Source organism: Canis lupus, chromosome 12 (genome assembly GCF_048164855.1).
Source record: "Canis lupus baileyi chromosome 12, mCanLup2.hap1, whole genome shotgun sequence".
NCBI classification, from domain to species: domain Eukaryota; kingdom Metazoa; phylum Chordata; class Mammalia; order Carnivora; family Canidae; genus Canis; species Canis lupus.
Window position 1 is genome coordinate 40,115,063 of NC_132849.1, and position 26,694 is coordinate 40,141,756.

General features: G+C 54.4%; 1 protein-coding gene and 1 long non-coding RNA gene across 2 annotated transcripts in view; one reads left to right on the plus strand and one right to left on the minus strand.

Annotated features, from left to right (window-relative positions):
• LOC140601553 (uncharacterized) overlaps positions 1 to 18,768 on the plus strand; it is a 45,002-nt gene extending 26,234 nt beyond the window's left edge. Inside the window, exons 3-5 of the long non-coding RNA XR_012004559.1 lie at positions 13,388 to 13,498; positions 14,782 to 14,876; positions 16,830 to 18,768. This is a non-coding gene — a long non-coding RNA (uncharacterized lncRNA). The remainder of the gene's footprint in view (positions 1 to 13,387; positions 13,499 to 14,781; positions 14,877 to 16,829) is intronic.
• EHD3 (EH domain containing 3) lies at positions 1 to 26,694 on the minus strand. Its single transcript, XM_072770623.1, has 6 exons — positions 26,391 to 26,694; positions 17,018 to 17,194; positions 13,604 to 13,701; positions 5,838 to 6,250; positions 4,858 to 5,022; positions 1 to 2,207 (listed from the first exon to the last, which is right to left on the minus strand). The coding sequence occupies exons 1-6, from the start codon at positions 26,615 to 26,617 to the stop codon at positions 1,680 to 1,682; spliced, it is 1,608 nt and encodes a 535-aa protein (XP_072626724.1). The 5' UTR covers positions 26,618 to 26,694; the 3' UTR covers positions 1 to 1,679.

The following is a 26,694-nucleotide window of genomic DNA, read 5'->3' on the forward strand; positions in this document are numbered from 1 at the left end:
TACCAAAGGATAAATGTGCTGTATTAACATGAATACTAATGACAAATGCACTGCAGTAGTAAGCACATCATAGTACATAGAATATTCTCTATATAGTTTGAACATAGATATAAAATAAGTTACACTTGTTTCTATTTTCCATCACAGTAGGAGTATAGCATACAAAGTGATTGGTTCAGTGGCCACAAAGCAAGCCAAGGGAAAGACCACGAAGGAGGGCGTAGGGCACTGAGAATGGCAGGGATGTGTCAAGGATGCTGCAGGGTCGCTGGGGCTCCTGCAGGGAACATGACCTCAGACCCCCCACATTAGCTTTCTGAGGATCAGCACGAGACCCACTTGAGGAGAGGAGGTGGCTGCCTCTGAGCTGGGTGATTCCAGGCCCTGGGTGGGTGGTGGAGCATTGACAGGGGCAAACAGCATCCAGCAGGCCGACCCACTCTCCCGCTGGCGCTGTTGGACTTCTGTGACTTTAGGAACATGGGCTGCGTAGCCAGACGGCACGGTTTGCTTCTGTGATGTGACAGATGGCCAGACTGATGGCCCACAAAATGCCGGCTGGCCCTGCTCCCTCACCCGCCTGCTCTGGGAGGGCTGAGGTGCCTTGCATGCTTGGCCTGTTCGCCTCGGTTCATCGGCGGCTAGCAGTGCCGGGATCCTGTACACATCGCCGCGGCAGAAGGAAGGGTCTGAGGTCCTGGCTCTGAATCCTCTCTCTAGCACATGTGGCTTCTGCGACTTTGAGAAAGTCACCTAAAGTCCTCTGAGTCTCAAGCTCCTCATCTGCCAAGTGGGGGGACTGGTGCTCATCTCCTTGGGGGGTGGCGAGGGCCGAATGGGATAATGTGTGTAAAGTGCCCAGTACAGTTCCTGGCACCCAGGAGCGGCTGGATGAATGGGAGCAGGGTCTGGTCATTCAAACATCAGGGCTGGGTGGGAAAAACACGAACCTCCCCAAATCTGTGGAGTAAAGCCACCCTGACTGGCTCTGAGTTGAGGATTTAGGGCAACTTCTTTGCCTTCTTCCCTGCCAATTTTTCCTCTTTTCTCTCCAGATCTGAGATTCTTTGAAATGAAGCAAGGGCAGGGTTCAAGGACTGGTCAGCCAGGCAGACAGAGGCTGAGCCTGGGGAAGCACAGAGCTCAGGGCCATGTCTCTTCCAGTCCGGGACCCGGCCGAGGATGCTTCCTTCTAGGCTGCCCGCAGCAGCCCCTTCCCTCACATCTCTCGGCCCTGGAGCATTGCTTCCCTCTGGGAAGCCAAAGAGGGGAAGACAGCACCGCAAACAGTGCAGCGCCTAATAAGGGAGAAGCCTTTTCCATCTGCTCCGAGCCTGGGATCTGGAGGTGGAGGGGCCACCGTTGGGAGGGGGCTGCCTCTGCGGGAGAAGGCAGCTCTCTGGGTGGTGGGAGATGGGAGGGAGAGAGGGATGGAGGCCGTCCTGAGGCCCTGTGAGCGCTCCCGTGCGTCTCCCAATGCTGAGGACTTGGAGATGTGTCCAAAGACCAGCCTGGAAGCCTGGGGATGCCTGCCCCTTCTCATCTACAGTGCAGTTCTCAAGCTCTTCACGCATGTGTACGCGCACGTGTGTGTGTGTGTGTGTGTGTGTGTGTGTGTGTGTGTGTGTGATCCTCTCTATCTCCTCTGACCCCTGCCGGCTCTGAACCTCCTCCGTCCATCACTCAGCCATTTTTCTCTTGGATGGGGGCAGCAGGTGGGCGGGCAGCTCATTGGGCAGCTCGTGCCCTTCCAGCTTGACCTTGATGAGGTGGTTGGCCAGGGCAAACTCCTCGTCATCCAGCATGCCGTCCTTGTCAATGTCAGCCAGCTTCCAGATCTTGCCCAGCACGCTGTTGGGCAGCTTGGAACGCACCATCTCCTTCTTGGCATTGGCACCTGTGATCTTGCCGTCCACCGGTGACAGGGTGTAGAAGATCTCATCGTACATGGGCTTGTCCCTGGCCACCACCCACTCGGCGTCATCGATGCCCTCCCCGGCCCCCTCCCCGTAGCCGTGCCCGAAGGGACCATGCAGGGTGCCCTCGAACGCTCCACCCTTCACCATCTGGACGGGCCGCTGCGTCTCCTCCTGCCGCACCAGCACCATTAGCTGCGCAATGTCGTGGGCCAGCATGTCATCCACCACCTCCAGCAGCTTGCTTTTCAGTGGCTGGAATTTGCTAAAGTCCTGGGCCTGCAGCTGGTCCTGGGAAGAGGGAGAGAAAAAGAAAAGTGAGGGTAGAAGACCAGGGAGGGAGATCGTTCCCCTTGATGGGGACCCTGTCTTCTGCTAATGCTGGAATGTTCCCAGCCCTGAAGGCTAAGCCAATCACAAAATAATGAAATACTGAAAGATGTGAGAGAGGAGGAGAAAAAAAGGTACAATGGCCCTTGGTGGAAGCCTTCAGGAGAGAATAGTTGCAAGGGTCTGGGGAAGAAAAGGAAATTTAACCAATACTGGTTTGCTCCATTCATCTAGAATCCTTTTAATGCTCTAGAAAACAATTAAATTTCTCTTTCACTAGTTTCGGCTACTGAAGAGTGGTTCCTAAATGCTTTGTCCCCTGAGACGGGGGCATGTGCGTCTCTCTGCTTTAATCTGGGTTCTTTCTGAGCAAAAGGCAGGGGCTTCACTGAGTGATCTCATTCACTCCCCCAGGGCCTTTCTGAGGGAGGAACATCACATTCTATCCCCATTTAGGGAAGGGAAGACTGAGGCAGAGGCAACAAATCACAATAGAAGCCAAGGCTCATCCTCACACCAGTGGTTCTTACTCAGGATGCTCATTGGAATTACCTGGACAGAGTTTTCGAATATCGGCTTCTCCCCTGAGGGTCCTGACCCAATAGACATAGGCAGGCAGGCAGATTCTGTAAAAGCTCCCCTCCTTGCCTTCCCATGACACCCACACCGCACAGCAAGAGAAATCTGTTCCACTTCGCACATCTCTGCAATTCTGAGAGGTCCTGGGTCTAGAACACCCAGCTCCTTCTTGGCCTTTTTGGTGACAAGGTGAGAGCTTTCTGCTCCTGCCCTGGCTCTGGCCACAGCAAGCTCAGGACACAGGGCAGACACCAGTACACAGGGGAAGTCTCAGGGACTAGCACATCAAGTTCACTGTAGAAAAATTCAGAAAACACCCACAGCTACATTTCAAGAGAGAGTGTTAGCTCGTGCATTTCTCACCTCCCTTCCAAGGCAGGGCGGGACCTGGGAGGCCAGTGGGGCAGGGGGTTGGGTGTGCAGGGCAGGAGCAGATGAGCCCTTCCTCCTCCCCTTGGCGCATAACCTCCCAAGGTCCCTGGTGTCTCTTTCAGCCCAACCACAGCTAGGTGTGTGGTGGGCTCCTAAACAGACATCCTGATGTCTTCTAGGGGCACAGTGGGTACCCCCATCACCCCACACAAATGCCCGCCAGGATGGCCACTCACATGATTGGTTCAACGTCCCTAACAACACATCCTAACGTGGTACTGGCAAACAGATGAGAAGGTGAAATCATTTATGAAGCCAAGGGATTCCTCACATTAGTAATGGGGTCATATGGTCCCTTTCAAATGTTATCTTACAGATCATGACACTCTCAACAGAAAGAGAGTTTATAAATTGGAAGTATTCTAAGTACAGCTGAGTGACAAACCTGAATTATGTTAAAGTAATTCTAAAGTCAGAAACTGGCTCGTGGATGGCAGTTATGGGAATGAATGGATATATGATCAAATGTGTAGTTTGAAGGTCTACTTTTTTCTCTTTCTTTTAGCACATGGGAAACTAAAAATGCCTATTTGAACCTCTAGTGTTGAGCTGAGAAACAAGTTCCCAAGCCAACCATCAGCAACAGGAGCATAAACAGTATTACTACTATATCTGTTGCTATTCTTAAAAAAATTCTCTACTTCTTAGAAACCTTTTATTTTTAAATAATCATAGAACCACGAGATGTGGTGAAAATTGGGCATATGGATAGGTCCGTTGTGTTCAGCACCCAGATTCCCCCAGCGGTGACATCTTACCTAACTTAACACTGCGTTTTAAGAGTACCATCTGTGCCAGGCTCTGTGCTAAGCACCTTGCAAATACTACCTCCCTGATGCTCCTAACATCTATAAAGGTGGGTGGGTGCTCCTGGAGCCTCAGACTACAGGGGCTACAGGGGCTCAGAGAGGATCCAGTCAGTATGGTGTGGTGGTTTTTCTCTTGGGCTGTGGGGAGAGCTCCTGGCTCTTCTACTAGCAACCTGTGTGAACACTTCTCTCAGAAAACTACCAGCAATTAATTACAAAGGTTAATTACTTTTGTAAACCTCAGTTTGCTCACCTGCAAAAGGAGGATGAAAATGTCTCCCTCAGAGGACTGCTTTGGGGAATAACATGAGAAACACCGAGATAGGGGCCCATGGTGTACCCCTCGGATGGCAAGCCCCTGTGTAGACTTCTGCCTCCGTGGCTTGTGTCCCAAATTGTTCTCAAGTGGGAGCTCAAGGGTAAATGTGAGCACTTGAAGGTCTAGAGACCCCATGTTAGGTGACATCATTTCACATCACATGATGGGGATTCCAAGCGGTGGTGGCTATGATTGGGGAGGTTCTAAACTGGGGGCATCAGGCCCCAAACATTGCATATACCCCTGCCTCAAAGGGAGCGCTGGGGCTCTGTGTTCTCTCCAGGCCCAGATATGACACCTGCTGGGCCAGTGGCCGTCCAGTGGGGAGCACCAACCTGGGGCCATCTGCTCACCTTATGATTCTGGGTCAGTTTCCATCTGGGGCGTGCAAGGCTGGCTTTCTCCATTGTCAGGCCACTCAGCTGGCTCACATGACATTGTCCCTTGTCCTGGAGCCCCAAACCCTGCTTACCTGCATCCTCTTCAGGTTGGGAAAGTCTCCAGGTGAGATCTGGTGCTCCCGCTCGATGCGGCCATAGATCTCAGCCAGGTTGTTCACCAGCTCCTTCTTCTTATTATCCTTTCCAAACACTGACGGCATCTCCTTCTTCAGGGAGCTGATGATGTAGGCATGAACCTGAGACACAGGGGCAGAGAGAAACCTTCCGATCTATTCCTTCCCTCCGGGGTGGCTCTCACCCATCTCTTCCCATAAATCCCTCCTCCTACTGCTACTTGTGCAATCATTCCCATCTCACCCCCTCACCTCTGCATGGTTTCTAGCACTGAGCTGGTTTCCCAGATCTCAAGGAAGGGTGGGATGATGGGGAGTTACAGTCAGGGCAGTAATAGGGATGGTAATACTGTTGATGATGCTGGTGATGAGGAAGATGATGATGACAGCCAACATTTCCAGAGTGCCCAGCACTGTGATGTGCCCAGCTGCTATATTCCTTTTTTTCTTTTTTTTAAAAAGATTTTATTATTTATTCGAGAGAGAGAGAGAGAGAGAGAGAAGCAGAAACATAGGCAGAAGGAGAAGCAGGCTCCATGCAAGGAGCCCGACATGGGACTCGATCCCAGGTCTCCAGGATTGGGCCCTGGGCTGAAGGCAGCGCTAAACCACTGAACCACCAAGGCTGCCCCTGCTATATTCCTTATTTCACTTTGTCCTCCCACCCTTTCATTGTATAGCCATGGAGATAGGTACAGAGAGAGTAAGGTCCTCACCAGGGTTAGGATCCCAGTTTGAGAACTAAGGAGGTAGGCTCCCATCTGGCCACCTGATGCCGGGGCCCGTGACCACAACCACCAGGCTGCCTGGGTGATGCTGGGACTCTAGGACGTTGTCACACCCGAAGGTAGTAGCTCAGGGTGGTGGGGGTGGCCCTCAGCTCTTGCAGCCAACTGACCATCCCACCCCCACCCGTCCCACAGGGGGCCCAGCCTTACTTTGGCCAGCCTGGCTCTCTTGATGAGGTCGTTGAGCTTGCGCAGGGCAGCATTTCGGGGCAGGCTCTGAATATCTCTGAACAGGTCCTGTTCCTCGGCCTCAAAGAGCTTCCGATTGTCAGGGATGAGAAGGGGGTGGGACCAGAAGGAGCCAATGTAGACGCGGATGACCTCCGGGGTGTTCACGATCTTCCCCAGGGACCACATGAGGGCCCCGTACACCCGCATCAGCTGCTGTGTCTCGATCTGGTCCGCCTTGTTCAGCACCACCCGCATCTTGTCCTCGTGGTTCTTGAGGGCCTTGATGACCTCGGAGAACTCATCAGAGATGTCCAGCTTGTGGGCATCAAAGAGCAGGATGATGCGGTCCACGCGCTCTGCGAACCACTCGAGGACGGCCGCAAAGTCGTACCCTGTGGCAAAGGGACGGTCAGAGGGAGGGGCCCCGGGGCCCGGGGAGGGGTTCGGGCAGGGGCAGTCAGGCGCCGCACATAGAGCAAGGTCTCGGGAGTCAGATCTGGGTTCCCACCCCCGGAGTCCTCCACGAGTTCACTATTTGGCCCTGAACATGTTACTCAGTGTGTCTGAGTCAGTGCGTCCTCACCTATAAACGGGCATACCTATAGCTCCGAGTTAACAGAATTAAAAGGACCAGATGCGCTCGGAGCACATAGTTGCTATTACCATCATTATTCCCATGTAGTCTTTTTATTCAGAGACGGGCTCTGCCCAGCAGCAAGGTAGGGGCACAGTCAGTGCCCCCGAGAGACTGGGGCACAGTGACTCGGCCAAGACCATCCTGCTTGCAGGACGCAGTCACCGGGGCGTGGTACTCAGGTCCCCAAACCCCAAGTTCAGTGCTTGCTCTGGCTGGCAAGACATTCGTGGCCCAACCTCATTTCACTGCACCCCTGGAGGTGGGCAGGGTGAGGAGCCCCACTCCCACTTTTTGGAGGGGAAAACAGGTTCACAGATGAGGTGATACTCAGAGAGCCACTGAGGGGTGAGGCCAGGACCCTGGGCTCCCCATGTGGGTCAGAGGGCAGCTGTCCTGCTCCTGGCCACCTCCCTGCCTCCCTGCCTTCCTCACCCCTCCCCGCCCCCCTTGCCCACCCAGCAGCTCCACAGAGTCCAGGAGGCCAGTGCCTTCCAGCTTCCAGTGAGCCTGCAGCCTGTGCCCCTTCTCCTGCTCCCCTCTCCCTCTCCCTCCCTGGGGCTGCTCCCGTCTGTTCCACCCTCCCAGGCCCGGCTATTTTAATCTTCCCTCAGTACAGCTAGGTGGAGGGCTTCTCTCACCTCCCAAAGGCAGTCCCTCAGAGCTGTGGGCAGGAAGGGGGCCAGAGGACTCCGAAAACCAGGACACCCTGACCCCCTTGCCCCAATCCCCACCCTGGAAGGCAGGTCACGGCTTTGCTGCTCTGATGCCCAGAACCAGCAGGCCTGCCGTCCTTGGTAGCTGGGGAGGGCAACAGGGCTCATTCCCAAATCTGGCCTGACAGGACTGTGGCTGCGTGCAGGCCTTGGGCAGGGCGGCCCGGAGAGCGTGCTGCTGCTCCTGTAAGCAAACCACAGAGCAGCCACTCCTAACCAGCTGGGGGGCCAGAGCCTGGCATTTTACTGACCAGGAAGTGGAGGCTCAGAGGGTATGCGGGGCCATGTGGCAGGAGGGGGCAGACCAAGATCAGAGCTCATGTCTCCCCACCCTCTTGCCACCCCTCCCGAGGCTAGGGAAAGCAAAGGGGCCAGAGAAGCTTGGGGAAAGGAGGCTCCTACCCCACCAACTCTATCCAATCCCTACTGGCACCAGCCATGCAAGAGGGGGCTCAAGCTGCAAAGGCTTGAGGGAGAGTAGGGACAAGGCTGACCTGCCCCCAGTTCGGGTGGAACAAGATCAGCACCAGGTCATCGCTGCCAGAAGAGGATGGCCACCTGCTTGCTCCTGTCCCCTTGGCTGGGAGAGGTGCCCCTTGGTGTTCTCAAGGTGGGATGTGCTCTGAAGGGGTCACCTGAGGAGCACTGGCCGGGGAGTCCCTTCTACTTTCTGCTCAGCCATACTTGCTGTGCGTTCGTGGACAAACAGCCTTCCGTCTCTGGTCTCTTTGCCTGTCAAAGCAGGGGGGCTGGACTAGAAGATCTCTGAGGTTCCTTTCTCCCTGCTTCTAAGACTAGAGGTGTGAGGGTGGGGAGCACAAGTGGAAGGATGTTGGTGACACATGAGGCGGGCCTCCAGGACAGGGAGAAAGAAGGCTGGGGGCGTCTTCAACACCTTGGGGTGCTTGGGTGAGGTCTCCTCCTGTCTGAGGACCAGATCAGCTTCTGGGAACCTTTTCTGAGATTTTGTAAGCACTGAGTGCTCCTAGTCATCCCCCTACTTTTGTGAATTCTGTGTGCTATCAAAGCACAAAGTCAGGTACGCCAGCTGCCTTCTCCCTGGATTTGGCCGGGAGGAACATGAGGATCGAGCAGTGGGGGCCGGGCTTCCTCTGAAGCTCAGCCTCTTGCACCCAGCTATTTAGAACCTAGCAGCCTTGGGATGGGTCATTGTCTCCGGACTAGGCTTATGCACACTCAGGAATGGGAGCATCTGAAAGGCATGGACTGGAATTTATTTTCTGTGTGGCCTTAGCAAATCCAAGCCTCAGTTTCTCAGCTGAAAAGTGGGGATAAGAACACTTGACGGATGAGGGGTCAGTGGTAGAGCCACGGCAACAGGATCTAACAGTGGCAAGAGGGTCACTCTGGAGGCTCTGCCCTAACTTCTGGGGTGACTGATCCTCTTTCCCTGGTTGGTCTTGGGAATGGCTCTGAGACCCCTCCACAGGAGCTCCTGAGTACCTGCAGCAGCCCAAGGGCTCATGAGATATGAACTAGTAGGCGGAGGGAGAGTCAAGCCCCGAGAGAGTGCATGAGTGCAAAGACGGCCTTCCTGGAATCCCTGGGATCATGTGTAGCCGGGCTGCTAGCTCCAAGAGATCTGATCTGCGGGCATCAGGCCGAGGGCCTGGGCAGCCTGCAGAGATCCGGGGCTCTCCCACCAACCCCCAGGCTCCAGAGAACTGGAAAGGAAGCATTTCTAAGTAATGCCAAGCAGGAGGAAATCAATGAGACGAAACAATGAGTAAGGCAACTCCTCAATCACCCACTGGCTTCCTGCAGTCTGAAGTGTAATACAAGAGAGCTGACCACACATTTCTCTGTATTTTCAGCCACATCATCCACTTGATCCTCACAAGCATCCGCATGCCAGGAGGTACACAAGGCACACATATCTTATGGGGAAGAGAGGGGACAGAGAGGTTAGGAGCTGGCCAAGCTCACATGGGCAGGTTGTGGCTAATGCGGGACTGGACCCCAGACCCCTGACTCCTCTCCACACCCCCTTCTTATGCATAGTCATCTATGGCTGGGGATCAGAGGACTAAGTGCATAAAAGGTCTCATCTTGCCTCCAAAGATTTAATGACATCTTAGCAGAAAAGAAATAAAAGTGCCCCAATTTTCAAAATGCGTGAAGAGCTCAGATGACAAGAGGGAACCAATCACATTGTATGCCTCCTACATGTAACCTTGAAAGGGGCCCAAAAGACATACCACAGGCCTCTGATGACCGCAAGGCTGTCGGCGAGTCCTTGTGACAGGTGTCAGGACTCTGCTGGTCTACTCCGCTCATGATACCCACACGGGCACATGTGTACAGCATAGAGTCTGAGGCCCAGAGGTCCCTACGTGCAGGCCCCCCTCCAGGGAGAGTCCAGGGATGGGCCAGGGACATGAGGCTGCAAGGACTAGCCTAGATCCTCCATGGTCTTCCCCCACCCCCAACCAGGGGAACTGTAGATGAGAGTCCACCCCCATTCCACTCCCTGCCCTCCCCCTGGGCAGGAGATGACAATGTGCTCCAAAGCCACTAGACTGGGTATCAGAAGACCAGAGTTCCCATTCCAGCTTTATGGCCAGGGCATAGTTTTACCTCCTGTGGCCCTGCTGAGCTCACCTGTGCAGGAAGGCGTCTCCTTGGAGGGAATGTGAGCACCATGCCCAAGGGGTTGCTTTTCTAGGGTGGGGCCTGTGGGGATTTCCAGCTGAGAAGGAACAGGAAATGTGGTTCCCAAGTGTAAGGACACTCAGGCTTCCGGAGCTGTCCCACTCCTGCTGCATCCTTGCTTCTTCCCAGTAATGAACCCAGGGCTGGGCACATCCTGTCACTTCCAGGAACTGCCTCCCTGCCCCTCTGCTGCCATCCCAGTGCATCTTCATCCAGAGACAAGTGCTGGCCTGGGATCTCCTGGACTCAGGTTTCCGGATGTTCTCTGCTTCCTCTCTTCCCCTAAGACACCCTCCCCTAGGCCTGAGCAGAGGGGCCACACCCTGAGCAAGGACTGCACTTTTTCCAGCTCCTGCCCAAGACTTGAGAGCTCCTTCCCATGAAGCTTGAGGCCTGGGAGCTCTCGGGAGCAGTTCCCTTTCCAGCATGTGCCACACTGGAGCCACCAGGCCAGAGGCAGCTCTGCGCAGATTTGGCATTGCTGCCCCTTTTTGCTACTCTCCTGAGCACTGTCCCCAGCATGAAGCTCAGTGGATGAAGCGTGGGCTGGATTTCAAGCCCCACGTGCCTCTCCGCCTGGGGAGCTTGTGCAGCGCACAGTCTGCTGGACAACACGGGGGCCCTGTCCTGTCCTGAGCTGGCTAGATGAAGGGAAGAAGCACCCAATCTGTGGTGCAGCCAGACCCCGAGTTCTGAGTGCCCTAGGAAGGAAGCCATACAAGGAGTGTTTGGTTCTGTGCACACGCCTCTGGGGGTGTGTGTATGTGTGTGTAGATGTGAAGGTGTATGTGTGTGTAGGTATAGACCACAACTACCAGGTTTTGAGGCTGATTGTGAGCAAGGATGGCAGAGGCTCTGCATACTGGAAACTTTCCTGATATCTGAGGGTGTCTGAGGCCCTCCCATTCTAGTGTCCCTCTCATGCTGAGGGCAGTGCAGCCCCAAGCTGGTGGTACAGTGCTAGTACCCACCTCCCAGCTCTGGTTTTTATCACAGGCCGCTTCTGCCAGCAGTTGCATTTATAGTGTGAACTCGGGAAGGCAGAGAGAACGAACTGGCTGGTATAGCCATTCATGGGGCCATCACTTCTAGAGGTCGGGGTGGGGCGGGAAGGGGTAGGGAGGGCAGGCAAGAAAACCAGCACCCAATTTGCCAAGGGCAGCTCCTGAGGTCCAAAGATGAAAGCCGGAGAGAAGATGCAAGAATAGGAAAACAATGCAACGGGACAGGAGCTGAGGAAGGCAGGAGTCCCTGGAAGCAGGCCTGCCACATAGAGCTGCACAGGCGGTGCACGCACACCCGCAAGGGAGAGCATTCACATAGATTACCCTGGATTGTATAATGGGCAGCCCTGGCTGGCAGATAGAGGGGAAAGAAGGGAGCACCCGGTGATCTAGGCCCAGAGCTGATGTCTGTGTTTCCATTACCATCGGTAGACCCCCCAAGGTCATGGGATGGCCATCATTACCCCTTGTTACACAGGACACACAGGCTCAGAGAGAAAATGCAACCTGTTGAGACCCATACTAGTCCTAAAACCCAGGGCTCCGAACTCCCAATCCAGTGCCCTCGGAGATCCTAGAGGCCCGAGTCCTCTCTAGACTCACCTGTCAGGCACATGTGCCACCGTTCCCTCCCAACCCCCAGGTGCTGGAGATTGAGACATTGTGGCTCTCCTGAGCCTTCCTCGAGGAGACCCAGGTGGTCAGGGTGAAACAGAAAAGCTCCTTTAGGCCTAAACTCAGGGGGAGCCCAGATGAAACTGGGCAGGTGCAGGGGGTGGGGGAGGTGTGCTGGTAAGGACGGGGAGTGTGTTTAGGGAAACAAATAAAAGTGAAACAAAGATGTCTGAGCCTCCCCTCCACAGGGCTTGGGACCGAGTACCTCAGGACTCACAAAGGCTCAGGGGAGAGGGCAGGTGAGCCTTTCTTCCCAGGGCTGTGGGTGGGTTTATGTCTCCAGACCAGCTCCTCCTCAGCTCCTGCACCACCATACGGCCCAGAAGTAGGGAGCCTGAGCCCCGGGATCCCATGGCTAACCTGCTGATCACATGGTGTGTTAGCATAGGCCCCTCCTGGTCTGCTCCCAGGTGTCATCTCCTCAGTGAAATGGGAGGGAGGGAGAGGCAGGGCTTTCCTGCTGGGGCCTCTGCCCACCCCTCTGCCCACGTGCTCCCGAATGGGGTCCTGAGGAGCAGGCTCCGACTTTCCTGCAAGACGGACCAGGGTCCTGAGGCCCTGGAGCGGGCTGCTGACCTGAAGGCCTCTCCCACTGCCTTCCCTGTCTACCCACTGCCAGGGCTGGTTGTACCCACTCATACAGCCATGGCGGAGCTGATCTGGGTCCTGCCATGCCAGAGAGCTGCTCTCCTCAGAGAGGAAGCTGGGGCAGCTGGCAGGAGTGCTCACGGTGGCCCAGTTCTGACACGCCGGGCCTGTACCCAGCCTAGCCCCGATGGCACTTGGGCCTCCCCTGGTACAGCCTTGGGGACGCTGACCTGTTGCCCATGAGGCAGGGGCTCTCCTCCCAGGGACCCAGGAGCCTGGGGTTAAACAGATGCCAGCCCATGTGGGCCATGCCCTTGGAGGAGGGGGTTTCTGGGCCCCAGCACAGTGACACAGACACGCTGCAGGACAGATTGTGTCTGGCTGCAGAGCGCAGGAGCCAATGCACATGCAGGAGGGAAGCAGTCAGTCACCTACGGCTACTGCCCAGAACCCCTGCTGGTCCCAAGGCTTCCCTTCCCGGAGGCTGACTTCTGAGTGCAGACTTGGCTCCAGCCCCGCTCCTAGCTCCAGTACTGGGGTGGGAGCAGCTTCATCTGCTTTGCTTGCTGGACACCCAGAAAGGGCAGGGAGCTACCTGTGGCACCTGGCAGGATGTGGCAGGAGAGACTGGGGTGGAAAGCCAGGAGCAGATTTTGCTTTTGTACAGCATCATTTAAGCATTTTAGAGCTAGGAAAGCTAATGATGATGATCATATACTCTATACTCATGAGCACTTGCTATGGGCCAGGCAGAGGGCTTTATACCTGTATTATTTCTTTTAATCCTCAAATAATCTGTAAGGTAGATAGAATCATTTCCCCCTATTTTAGCGATGCATAATTGAAGCCAAGAACCCTGCCCAGGCTCACTCAGCTAAGATGCGGTGGAGGCAGGCTTAGCACGCTGGCAGCCTGGCGCCAGAGTTCCATCTCCTGACTGCCAGGTCCAGGGACCTCCCTGGTGAGAAATCGCCCCGTATCTGTCTGGAGTGGACAGTTTTCAAAGTGCTGTTACATACCCAGCTCCCTACTCTTATGCCCCAGAGCGTGCCCCCATCCTCGCATTACTGGGCTGAAGTTCTCTGCAGGCATCTGCCTTTCCTGCAGGCTGCAGGCTCCCTAGGCCAGGGACTGTAGGAGCCTCAGAAGCAAACCAGGGTCTGGCCCATGGTACTGCCTCCTGGAGGATGAATAAACCTGATGAGGTGAGTAAGGCGACACTGATGTCTCCTTTTACAGATGAGAAGACTGTGGCCAGCTGTCTCCTGAGCTACAGTGGACCCAAACTGTCCTCCGGCTCCTGCCTAGGATCATCCCACATGGCACATGAGGCAGCGCAAGCTCATCAAGGTACAAGTAGGACCTGGGGTCTATCTCATAGAATGGAAGCACGAGAACATGCCAGAAAGAACTTAGTGCAGAGCCAGAGCCAATCCTAGCAGGTGCCTCACTTACCTCGGCTGATCCTCTGCTTCTCCCCAGAGAGGATCCCTGGAGTGTCAATGACGCTGATGCTCTCCAGCACGGGGTTGGGCAGCTGGGCACACACGAATCTGCATGGGGCGACAGCAGGCCTGCGCTGGCCTCTCATTGGCTCTCACGTGGCCTCCCACACCCCCGCCCTGAGACGGAGGTTCAGAAGCCTCCAGTACAGACTCCCAGGCTCCAGGCCAGACTCCGCCCTAGAACTAGGCCCAGGACCTGTATTTTGAAGAAGCTCCCTGGGTGATCCTGAGGCAGCCGTGATCCTTCAATTGTGAGCTCCCTGCTGTCAGGGACACTGTCCAAACCTCAATCTCCAAAGACATCCAAACCTTAATCTCTGCCCCCAAGGAACAGTCAGGTGAGGAGAGGAGGTGTGTGCACAGGCAATCACAATATGAGGTGAAATGAGACCATTTCCCCCGCCCTCAGGGAGGTCAGGTGAGGGGCTCAGGAAATCCTAGGTAAAGAGATGGCTTCCAGGGAGGCCTTTCTGGAGGAGGAGGCACCGGAGCTGGCCTTGATGAATGGGTCACGCCACCCAGGAACATTTATTTGGGCTTCCAAATGCACTGCTATTAAGATAGCGGCTAAGCCTTGTTAAAGGAAATATTTCTAGGGTTACATCCTGAAGTCTCAGAATACAAACTGGTAAACCTAACTTAGGTCCTTCTTACTTTGAGCCTTCTCTCTTAGATGCCGTTTTTGGCAGAAGCCTAACAGATGTCTCATTCCCTCAGATACACCGGGGGTGTCATTCCCAGTGGGATGGCAGCAGAGAGGCAGGGTAGGGGAGGAGGCCAGGCACATACAGAAGAGGGCATCAGGGAAGGCTGCACAGAGGAGGCTGGGGTGGCCGGGGGTGCGGCTGGGAGGGAGGCAGGGCTGCTCTAGCCTCCTCGTGAGGGCCTCGAGAGATGTGGATTTTGTACTGAGGGCAACAGAAACCCATTTATGCTGAGGAACATTTTAGGCAGAGAGTGACTCAGTCAGATACAGTAGCTGTCAGTGAGCCCAGTATGGAGTGCTGGCCACGTGCCCGGTGCTGGGCTGGCTAGGTAATGGGGTGGGGAAGTTGGTGACACAGCCCCTGGCCTGTCGAAGCCCGTGCCTTCCTTATTCCTGAGGCCCAGCCTCATTCTGGTCCCTAGGTTCTACAGCACAGTCAAGTATTCTACAAAGATTTCTTCATCTTGCTGAAGCTGGCGTCACCTGGGTTTCCGACACTTGGCGACGAGGTGGTCAGGTGCATGGGCTGGTGTCTGGGACGGGGGCTGTGGTTGAGGCTTCACCTGCGCTGAGCTCTTGGAAGGGCAGAGGGCTGATGGTGGGGCCCGCTGAGGGTGACACCAGGTTACAGGAGCCAGAGAGAAAGGGACAGAGCAGACTGGACAGGGCCTGGCCAGGCAGGCAGGAGGAGCACTGGGGAGCTGGGAGGGAATAGGCTGAGAGGAAATGACAGCGAGGAGAAGCAGGGGGAGGGAAGGGTGGGAAATACCCTCGGCTCCCGATCACTGAGAGGTCACAGCAACCTTTGCATGGGCAGCTGTGATGGGGACACAGGGCGAAGTGAGCAGGTGATGCCATGAAACTCGGTGGTGAAGGGAAGTGAGAACGAACTGGTAGGGTCTGCTGCACGGAGGTCAGTGGAGCATGGAGGGGAGAGGCGGGGGTGCCTTTGTCAGAAAGAAGGGACCGCTGATGGAGCAGTCCCTGAGTAGCTGGCCCCGAAGCACCCCGAAGTGGGGAAGGGAGGCAGAGAGCTGGAGGGGAAAGAGAACACAGCTTTCTGCAGACTGGTGGGAGTGGGCTCGGATGGATGCAGGCGACCTGGGAGCCTGGACAGATTAAAACCCAGCTCCAGGGACTCCACCCATCCTGGCTTCCATCTTTTCTAGAACAGGAGGCAAGGGCATCCACTGGAGGAAGAGGAGGAGGAGGAGGAGGAGGAGGAGGAGGAGGAGGAGGAGGCGGCGGCTAAGGGGGTTGGAGTGGGCTTGAACAGGACCCCTGGGCAGCGCTGGGACGGGAGCCGATGTCTGGGGGTAGGCTCCTGGAGTGTGGCTGCGGTGGTGCTCGAGGCACCTGCAAGGGGGCTTCCTCCGCCCCCTGTCATCCCAGCAGACACACCTGGCAGGTGCCACACCGACACCAGTCTAAACACCCATCCTCTCAGCTCTTGAGTGCTCCTGGAGAAAAGTGCAAAGCTCACAGCACCGTGTTCTGCTCCCAGGCTCCTGCAGCGAGCCATATTCTTTCATTCCTCTCTGCTCTTTGGGGATTTTCCCCTCAGTTTTCTTTACCTGAAGTGTCCTTTTGTCCCACCTTTTCAGCATCATTTCGCTTATCATTGAACACCCATGGCTAATGCCAACTTTTCCACAGAGGCCTCATCAGCCCTCTTGCCTTGGAGAAGGATATTACTCTTACCCTATTTCACAGATGGGCAAAGTGAGGCACAGAGAAATTAAGTAATTTGTCTAAGATCCATGGTGCCCTTTGGTAGGACTTGGACCCAGGAGATCTGATGCCAGAGCCCATCATCTTTGCCTCTATTCTAAATGCCTCCTAGTAGAGAAAGTAGTTAACGTTGTTCAGGTGCAATACATACACGGAGCTGCGGTGTGGATGTGCAGAACAAGTGTGGTCGGGGTCAGCCTGCATTCTGCGTAAGCAGAATAATAATGGGAATAATGGCTCAGCTGGCCACACATTCCCTACCTACAGCTTTCATCACCCAGGATGACCCAATGACCCTGGTGTCGGCAGACTTACACTCGTCCCAGGGGAGGAGAGGTGACCTGTCCAAGGTCACACAGTGAGTTTAGTAGGAGAGGCACTGCTCAAACTCAGGGCTCCCACCCTTAGCACAGGGTTCCTTCCACCTAGGAAAGATAATGCCCAGGAACAGAGGGGAGCCTTCCTCTATCTCCTTCCAGTTGGATGCAAATTCCCTCTGTAGTAGAGTTGACCCTTGAATATTGAGGGGGTTAGAAGTGTCAATCCCCCCTGTCCCACCCCACACAGTGGAAAATTTGCTCATAAATGGACCCATGCAGTTCGAACCTGAGTTGTTCAAGGGTCAGCTGGATAGACAGGAGCTGGGACCGACACAGTACAGCCCTCTGCTTTTATTGGAGGAGGTGCCGATTATGGGGATGTGAGTTAACTGGTGTATCCTTCCCTACTCCACGGTCAGGAGGAATTAGCCTACTTCCTACATCCCTAATCAGTGGTGACTACCTCAGTTACATTCCCAACAAGAACGGGACCACCACGAGACTCTGGGTATGGAGAAGGCACTGAGCCTCCCAAGACCTCATCCCTTCCTTTTCAAACTCCAAGAAGAAGAAAAGAGAACTTAGGACGTGTGTTCGGAGAACGCACCTGTTCAAGAAGGCATTGCCGAAGGCGTTGAGCTTCCTGAAAGGCTTCTTAGGATCCACCACCAGGGCGTTCCCAGGGATGATCCCCTCCACCTGTCCATACATCACGGCGATGAAGGAGTCAGTGGTCGGCTCAGGCCCAATCCTCATGCCAGGGAAGTCCTGTTCCAGGAGGTACCTGGTGGAAGGGAGCACAGTCATCACACAGGGTTCTGTTCTCAGGGCACAGGTGTGCACGTCTGCCACTGGTGGGTGATGATGCGTGTCACGGCAGAGGGGCAGGTGAACAGCAATGATGTTCTGTGGCAGGGACAGATATCCCTGGATGGGAAATGCAAAAGCCTCTGGGGAGGAAGCAGGATGTAAGCTGAACTTAAAATATCTAATCTGTGCTTTTTGGTCTTTATCTTTTTCCCTCCCCGAATCAGGAGTTGGGGGTGAGGGGAAAGCAAGTTTGGGCTCAGCAATAAAGCACAAGTTGAGGGCAGCCCAGGTGGCTCAGTGGTTTAGTGCTGCCTTCAGCTCAGGGCGTGATCCTGGAGACTGGGGATCGAGTCCCACGTCGGGCTCCCTGCATGGAGCCTGCTTCTCCCTCTGCCTGTGTCTCTGCCTCTCTCTCTTTCTCTCTGAATAAATAAATAAATAAAATAAAATCTTAAAAAAAAAAAAAGCACAGGTTGAGACTGAATCCTGCACAGAGTCCAGCAGACTTCACCACTGAAGGTCGCCTGCTCAAGTGCCCGCACAAAAACAGCTTAGAATGAGGCCATCCATAGACTTGGCTGACTCTCCTTAGGTCTGTACTCATTTACATGGTCACTCAGTCATTTAATATAAAATATAAAAACAGTTCATCATCATACGGTGTGAAGGGCACACTGTGAAGAGTCGGTCTCCATCCCATCTAAGACTGTTGGTCCTACCCTCTGGCCTCGGTACTAGGCTGCAGCCTGAGGTGGCAGGTGCCTCCCTCTGCTCTTCCCCAGGTCCGGGGAAGGGTGAGCCCCAGGCCACTGCTTGTCTCCATAGCTCCTTTTAGAGGTCAAGGGCAAAGGCAGTGAGCCAGAGAATGAAGAAAAGGAATGCAAAAGCCTCCTCCTGGACCAGCGGTCTGAGGACCGCATTTGAGCTACCTGCAGCTCTAGCTAATGGTGCCCAGACCCCACCCCGAGGCCCTGCTCCACTGGCTGGGGGTGGTAGGGTGGGGTGGGAGGGCACAGGCCACCTGTCCTTTCTAGGAACTCCCTCCTTGATTCTAACATGCAGCCTGGGTTGAGAACGTGCTCTAGACCAGCCTTCCCAATTTCACTGATAAAACCACTGATGCTCAGTAGCATTTCCACCTGCCAGACATTACCCTAATCACTAGAACTTCTCAGGGCTCTACAGCAGCCCTACAGGCAGGTGCTGACGGACCTCAAGCTTAGTGGGGTTATGTGGCTTTCTCCAAGTTAAACAGCTGGTAGTGCAGCAGGAACCCAAATCCCTAGCTGAAGGGCTGTCTTGCCCTAACAGTGGGCTGATCAAGGCCCCACAGGTCAGGGCAGAGCTGGGATTGGCAGACATGACTCCACCATAAGCCTCCCCAACATGGACCTGGAGCACCGGTCAGGCTCTGCTCAACAGGCTGGTAGCTGGGGAGACCTGCTGGGGTCTCTTCTGGCTCCTCCACATCCTGCGTGTGCTTCCAGGAAGTGTTCTGAGCCACTCATTTACTCTGAGGCACAGGGCAATTGACGTGGGGTTGCTATGGGCTCCCTCCCCAAGGAGCCAGCAGAGAAGCTGCTGCCCAGGAGGTCACCCCTGTCACACTAGAGGGTTCTTGGTTGCCTTGGGAAGCCCCTCATCTTCTCCAGGTCAGCCTTATAATCCAGGTGTGGAGGCGGGATTTTCTCCCATCAGAGGACCACACTGAAAGCTGGCACTTGACTTGTGATAAGAAGAAATGACAACAGCTGCACACCTGGACAGCATGCCTGGCTTCCTCAAGCACACCTTCTCTAGGGCCTCAGTGGAGAGGCAGGGCATCTCAGCTACCTGGGGCCAGCGACCTGCTTCTCTAACCATGAGGGATATGCCCTGCAGTAGGTACATATGCTGTGCGGACTTCACCATCTCCACGACATGGGAGATTATAGTTCTGATATATTAAGCACTTGCCATGTGCCAGGCACTGTTCTAGACTTTTCCATGGATTATTTCATTTCATCTTCATCTCTCAGATGTGAGCACTATGATCCTTCTCATCAAGTGGGCCTAATGAGAAAACCCATGTCATGGGGTGTTCCAAGGGTCCTGTGAGTTGCAGGCCTTAAGCACTTAAACCAGTACCAGCACCAAGATTACCAGTCATTGTAAAAAAGAGGAGACAGAGGTCAAACAGTGTGTCCCAGGATATGCAGTCAGTGAATAGCAGAGCGAAGATTTGAACAGTGGCACTCGGCCTTGAGAATTCATGTCCCTGACCACTACATTCAATGTCTCCTTTCCTGCCTTAGGTTCCTTGACCAGGAAATGGGAAAAGGCTGAGCCCCACAGGGGTCTGGCAGGAGCCTGGACAGGATCCAGGCCTTGCAGGGAGAGTTAGGCTCTGGTGCCCACAAACCGAGGAATGTCCTCATCTCCACAAACACCCACCACTGAGGTTCACAGCTCAGTCTCCATGAGTGGGATGTGGCCCATAGAAGTGGTTGCTGGGGTGACCAGAGCAGGTCCAAGCCCACTGGCTCTCCAAGACCATTCTGGAAACCTGAAGCTGCCTCCTGAGAGTTCTGGCTGTGCCCAGGGAAAGCCCCATCCACTCTTACCTGTGGTGGAAATGGAGCACCTATACTGTGTGTGCTTGGGTGAGAAGCCTTAGCAGGGCCCTCCCGGCAGAGAGTGTGGCAAGTGGGAATTCTGAGCCTGGAGCAGGGTGCTGGATGCCATCAGAGGCGTCAGGCACAGCTGACATACAGATGGGTGGAAAGAAACAGGCCCGAGGCGGCCTCAAGAATGCCTAGCCTGCAGAGGGCCAAATCCAGTGACAAAGTATCTTCCTGACACAGGCGCCTCACATTCCAGCCCTGGGAGAGACACGGTGTACCAGCAGATGAACAAAGGGTGACACTTCCCAGCATAACAGGGGCCACTTTCCAGGCAATTCTGGAGCTGCGGCCTCAGGCAGCCAAGGCCTGGCGGCTGGGCCTGCTGTCCTGCCCCTCTTGGCTAGACCCGCGTGACCCCAATCGGCTGACCACACATGGGTCTGGAGAAACACAGAATCCAACAGAGCCACCAGCAAGTCCAGAGACACAGGCAGGCCAGAGAACCCAGCGCTTGGTAAATTCTCAGGGACATTTGGGTATGGCTTGCAGCACCGAGTGCCCCCTTCACAAAGCCACCACTGTGTCCAGAAAGGAAAAGCTATTGAGGGATCTCATGGCTGCTTCTCTATGGGGAGTGATACAGATCGCCTCTGTTGCCAGGCAAAAACATTCCCACAGCAGAGTAAAAAAAGAAAAGTTAATTCAAGCCTGGGTGGGAATGGCTGAGATGGGGACACATAAGAATAAAGAGGGACAGGCAGGCTGGGCACCCACAGTGTGGCAGGTGTTGTTCCAGGACCTCTCCCCCATATTACTCCACTTAATCAGTCCCAGAAGCACCGTGCGATGGCAGCATTACTTTACGTCTGCAGCTGAGCAAATTGAGATGGAAGTTGCCCCACTCTGAGGCCAAAGAACAATATTTAGAGGCCCTAAGAGTGGAAAAGATTTTGGTGAACACTTTTGCCCCCTGGCCATCCACTGCAAAATTGAACAAATACTAAACCATCACAGAGGTGTAAGGAAGTCCTACGCAATTCTGATTTTCCCTCATGAGGAGAATTTTATTTCACGTTTTTTAAAGCAAATTATTTTTTAACATTTTCCTCATTTTTCTGTGTCCTGCCTGGCTGGCAATCTAAGCATGTGGCCTGCTTTACTAGTGACCAAAGCACCCAGGGTAAAGGCGGGGAGCCAAGAATCTTAACCAGGTCTGCCTCCAAAGTATCCGTGCCCTCGACAGCGGGGCCAGACCACAGGCCACAGCTCTTTGCATATCCTCAGACTCTACAGCACAGGTTGCTTTCCCCTCTATGTTACAGATATTTGTGTTGTACACCTGTGTCTTTGCTCTCTCTAAGCATCAGGCCCTTAGCTTTGAAACAGGGTCAAAACAATAATACTGGGGCATCTGGGTGGCTGAGTTGGTGGAGCATCTGACTCTTAATTTCGGCACAGGTCATGATCTCAGGGTCTTGAAGTCGAGCCCCACGTTGGGCTCCACGCTCAGTGGTGAGTCTGCTTGAGATTCCCTCTCCCTCTCCCTCTGCCCCTTCCCCTGCTCATACGCGCAAGCGCTCTCTCTCAAATAAATAAAATCTTAAAAAAACAAAAGCAATAATACTCGCCCTGTTGGGTAATACTTGTCTCAGGAGGTTTTAGGGACACCAGAAAGTACCCTATAATCACAAAGTGAGGTAGTAGATGGGCCATCTGAGGGCTGAGTCAGCTCTTCTTCCCGGAGCAGCTACCACTGTCCCTGGCACAGAGCAGCCTCTGCCATGGGACAGAGTGACCCCAGCACAGAGGAGACCTGTGGCCAGGCTGTCAAGCCTTCCACTAGCCTCCTTCTCCCGCACCCACACTGCAACAGGCCGGCCCACCCAGTCCACGACTGACCCAGCACTGCCCGCCGCCCCCTTCCGATTTCTCTTCAAGTCTTTGGAGGTAGAGGCAAGATGCTCGCCTCCCTCACATCCCTCCCCTTTCCCTCATCCCAGCTGTGGGTGGAGCTGGACAAGGCTTCCCCCACCTCCTGAAGGCCAGCCTCTAAGCCTCTGCTTAAAGAATCAGCTAGAAAGAGGAGGGTAAATAGTAAAGGCCCAAGCGCAGTGCCTGGAACATAACTGGTGCTACACTGGTTCTTTCCCTTCTTAATCCAGAGAGAAACCCTACAGAGTTGGTTGTTGCTAGTCACATGTCAGAGATGAGGAGACTGGGGTTGGGACAGGTTAGGCCTTCCTGATGACGTCTCTTGGCCAGCACTGGGAGAGCCTGGATTCTGCTAAGCCAGCCTGCGTTCTTTCCATGGCCTCACCGTCAGTGGGAATGGGTTGGAGGCCTTTCTCCAGAGGTCCCCTCCTGCCAATAAATGCTTCTCCTGATGCCCTCCAGACACCAGACCTGAGGCAGGTGGACTCATTCCTCTGGCCTGAGGCAGTCTTCTCCTTGGAGTAACACTCTAGCCTTGCAAGAGATGGCCAGACTTCCACCCACTCCCACTTAGGGACCAGCAAACGGGAGCCCTCACAGGAGAAGGGTGTCCTCTACCCTCAGCGGGAGGATATGACTGGGGTGTTACAGGGACCATGGTCAGCAGAACAGACCCTGCAGAGGTCAGTGGGTCCACCTGGAATGGTGGCCCCTTTCCCTAGTCCTCTGGCTTTCCGGAGGATCATCTTTTGCGTGGTGGAGATGCCGTAAACCCAGGGATGAGGCCTGGGCTGTGGGGACTCCAGGGTCGTAATGAGAGATAGCACACACCAGCCAAATGCTGAGTCACCTTTGTGGGAGGATGCAAAGAGCCCCCTGAAGAAGTGAGGGAGGTCCACAGGGCCCCCTGAGGAGCCCCCACCTCAGCCCTGCAGCCCCACCACACGCTCAGACTTCGCAGCCCGAGTCCCATTGTAGACAGGCGTCAGGTCTTCAGGACCAGCCCAGACCTCCCTGTGGAGACCCAGGCAGCTTCGCTCAGGCCGCCTCAGGCCCCCCACTCCATCCCCTGGTCCCCCACTTCCATTCTGCCTTCTGCTGTGCCCCAGCCAGGCCCCCTCCCAGCCCGCCGGAGCACTCGGGCCTTGCTCAGCCCCTGGGGCAGCCGCGATGCACCTCGGAGACCAGGGGGCCAAGCGTGCGAGGGAGCAGGGGCTGAAGGCTGCGTGCCAGGGAGAGGAAGGGTGAAGGGAGGCAAACAGCAGAGGCTGGAGGAAGGCTGCCAGGGCCAGAGGGACACAGCGCTACTGTATCCGAAGAGGCAGCCTGTGTGGAGGGAGCAGCTACTGGGCCAATTTATTGTTTATTTTATTACTGTGGGTTGTAGGCCAGGGAAGCTATTTCAAGCAGAGATCATAGCACATTAATTAGTTATCAGAAGAATTAGTTATCAGGAGAATGTCCTTTTCTGCACGTTCTTCCTGAGATGAGAAATAGACCCCATGGCAAGTACATAAACTGAAAGTGGAGGGACACTCAGGAGGTGGAGGGCCAAGGGCCAGGAAATGAAGAGGCAAGTCTTTGTTTCCGTCCCTCACAGGTTCAGGCCAGGATGGAGTTGTGTGAATCAGGGCACTCAGGCAAGCAGCAGGGGTGGGAGAGGGAGCGAGACACTGGTGGCTCCTCCAACTGGGGCCTTCGTCATCGCTCTGGGGAAGGGGTGTTGTATCAACCTACCCTCTTGGAAAGCAACTCAGAAATACGGTTCTTAGCACCAAAATCAAAAAACCAGAAAAACTTAAAGGCATGATGAAACTGTACAACCTTTGGCCTAGTGATTTCACTTCTGGGAATCTCTGAGAAAGCAGTCCAATATGTAGAAAAATATTACGCATAGAGGTAGTGAGGGTGGTTCCACAACTGAAAAATTAGAGACAACCTCAAACATTCAAAAGAAGCAGACTGGTTAATGAATAATTGCAATTACACACAGCAAAATATCATGCGGCTCTTCAAAATAATGCTTACAAAGATTTTTGAAGTGACATTTAAAAATGCTCCTTCTCTAAGGGAAATACATTAGCATGCAGGATTACATTATGGCAATTGTGTTACAAAATAGCTAAATATACCGGCAAGATAAGTATATATGTATTTATATTTAAAAATGTTTTCCCCTAAGTCGTGGGCTTGTGAGTGATTTTTTTTTCTTCCTCTTCTAAGGTATTCTGGTCTACATTTTCTGATGGAAAAAAAATAGCTGCTTAGTGGGTTTAATGAAAAGGAGGAAAATATGTAATTTGGTTTTGGAGGGCTTGCCTGTGCTACAACCCCTCCCACCCTCGGGGTGGACTCTCCCTCGAGGGGGATGGCTTTTGATGCACTGAGCTAAATTCAGTTACTACATGACTGGGGAGGGAGAAGTCTTGTACTTGGAGGTTAAGAAAGCGAGGGATCTGCCTCTCCCGGCCTTCCTGTCTCCCTCAGATAAGGAATAATCTATGGCGACTTGACTCTGCCACTCTCTTAGGACCCAGTTAACAGCCAGCATGACTCAGGCAAAGCAAGGAGAGTGTCTCAGTCAAGAAGCACTTAAACCTGTCTGCCGCTCCAGGATCCTGTCCCTGGAGACACTCGCCTTTCCCCATCTTCCCTCCCATTCTGTAAACATCTATTGGGAGCCTCCCGGAGCTGAGACCCCAGGTGAGGGCCCCAGGGAGCTAAGGCACAGTTATAAGTTCTGGTGCTACTGGAAGGAGAAGCTCCACATTATGTACCAGGGGTTATAACCAAGGTGTGTCCAGAGGGCCAAGGAGGGCCCGTACCTTCCCGTGGGGCACAAACCAGGCCAGACGGAGGAGGACACGGATGACAAAGGAAATCTTGTGCAGAGCCTAAGGAGCTCTGAAGTGCCTTGGGCAGCAATAGGTGCTTACTGAACTAAGGGAAGTGGGTTCCATCAGAGGTTCTCCCCGTGAGATTATATGTAAATTTGTACATTTCTGTGTATGTATCTGTGCATTTTTTCTAAAGATAGGGCCACAGCTTTTGTTAGATTTTCAAAGGATATACTGACCTTTTAAAAAGCTAAGAAAGCAATGGATTAGATTCACTGCTAAGAGTCCTTGCAGTTCTGACAACAGAAGGTATCCAAAAGCCAACAGCTCCCCACCCCCCACCCCGGGTACCTAACTTCTTTAGAAATCACTCAGCCTTCAAAGCTGCTGAGCCCAAGGCTGTCCACCCCGCAAAGGGAAACCCGATCTGGTGTTCTGTTCAGACATGACACGTTAGCATGGCGCAAGCCCTGCTCCCAGAAGGCTTGTGTATAAGCTTAGCACTAGAGAAAATTAGTATCTAGAAAATTAGTAACCAGACTGTTAACTTTTCTGCTCTTGCCAAACAAAGCACAGTGCTTTGCATGGTGCAGGTGCTCGGCTGGTCAATATTTGCCTGGGATGGAAACAAGATTTGATTTGAATGGGAACCCTGCTTTGAAACCTTCTGCAGGAGCTGAGCATCACTGATTTTGGCCACCACACCCTTTGCCACACAACAGGAGTCTGACTCGACAGAGGGCCACAAAGCACCTGCAGCAGCTTGGCAATGGCTGTAAATGAGGCCAGAGGAAACTGCCTGGCCTTGCAGGTTGTATGGACTGAGGTCTGGAGAGAAGCCTGTCCTGCAAAGATAGGAAAGATGGTCATCACTCTGGTGGATAAGGTACGGACCTTCTCCGAGTGCCGGGTGGACAGGCTGCCTTCTTGAGGACCCCTCAGGCCTAGGATTCTGGAATTGAAGGGAATAGATGACTCACCCTCAGAGTCACGGGCATTTAGCCAAGCATCTCCGCCCATGCATCTAAGACCAGCAGCCCAGGTGGGCCTCCTACTCAGTTACGGGGCTTTGGACAGTCACTTAACCCCTCTAAGCCTGGGTCATCTCACCTGCCAAGTCAAGGGACTGGATGAGACAATCTGCCCACATCTCTTCCACCTCTAAAATACGTTAATGTTATTACTGAGCCATTAAGATCAAACAGGGGAAGAGAAAAAAGCATTCTGCGTCTGATACGTTCCTGTCCAGTCTCCAAGAGATCTACACAAGGAGCTCTGCTCAGAGAGGGAAGCTGATAAAAAAGGACAAGTGGCACTGCCCCAGCAGGAGCTAAGTCCCCAGTCCACCTCCTCAGCTGCAGCTGCAGAGCCCCCCACGTGAGTGGCTGAGCCCTTTAAAAGGCAGGGGAGGTGGTCCAGGCCATGAAGGGCATGCCCCTAATAAGTGAGGGTGTGAGGCACCCCCAGCCAGCAATAAGGTGCTCTTGTGACCAGTTTTCTCACTGTGCCGTCCAGGCCTCAGTTTCATCATCCATAAAATGAGGGGGAATGCAGAGGGCTCTGAACTTGAACACTTCAAACTGACCTCGGGAGCAGAGAGGCAGTAGGTAGGGCGGGGTGGGGGACCAGCAGTGAAACGGTGGGGTCAGCTCTGCGCACACAAACACCAGACTTTCTTCAGCGCCCTCCAGGGAAGGAAGGCTTCCCGTTCGTCCCGGGCAGGGGGCCGCCAGGAGCGCCGGAGGACCCAGGCGCCGGGCGGGGAGGCGGGCAGGCGGCCAGGGCCGGGGCGGCTCACCTGATGAAGGTGGTCTTCCCCGTGGAGTACTGGCCCACCAGCAGGACCATGGGCTTGTTGTCGAAGTCCGCATCCTCCAGGGCGGGCGAGTGAAACTCATGGAAGCGGTAATGCTCTTCCAGGGGCAGCAGCTTGGTCTTGTAGAGCTTCTTGAGCCCCTCGCTCACCGTCTGGAAGACCTCGGGGTCTTTCCGCCGGCGGTCGTCGGAACCCAGCCAGCTGAACATCGCGGCCCCCGCAGCCCCCCGGGCGTGCAGCCCCGCGTCCGCGCCCTCGGCTCCCGGGGGCAGGGGCCCCGCAGCGC

Bases quoted from the DNA above. Each gene is read 5' to 3' on its own strand.
- EHD3 (XM_072770623.1), bottom strand. From the start codon at position 26,617: ATGTTCAGCTGGCTGGGTTCCGACGACCGCCGGCGGAAAGACCCCGAG. The intron at 6,251-13,603 runs GTAAGTGAGGCA...CCTTTGCCACAG, and splicing joins GAAGCAGAGGATCAGCCGAG to GGTACGACTTTGCGGCCGTC. The intron at 2,208-4,857 runs GTAAGCAGGGTT...CCCTCTTCCCAG, and splicing joins CCAACCTGAAGAGGATGCAG to GACCAGCTGCAGGCCCAGGA.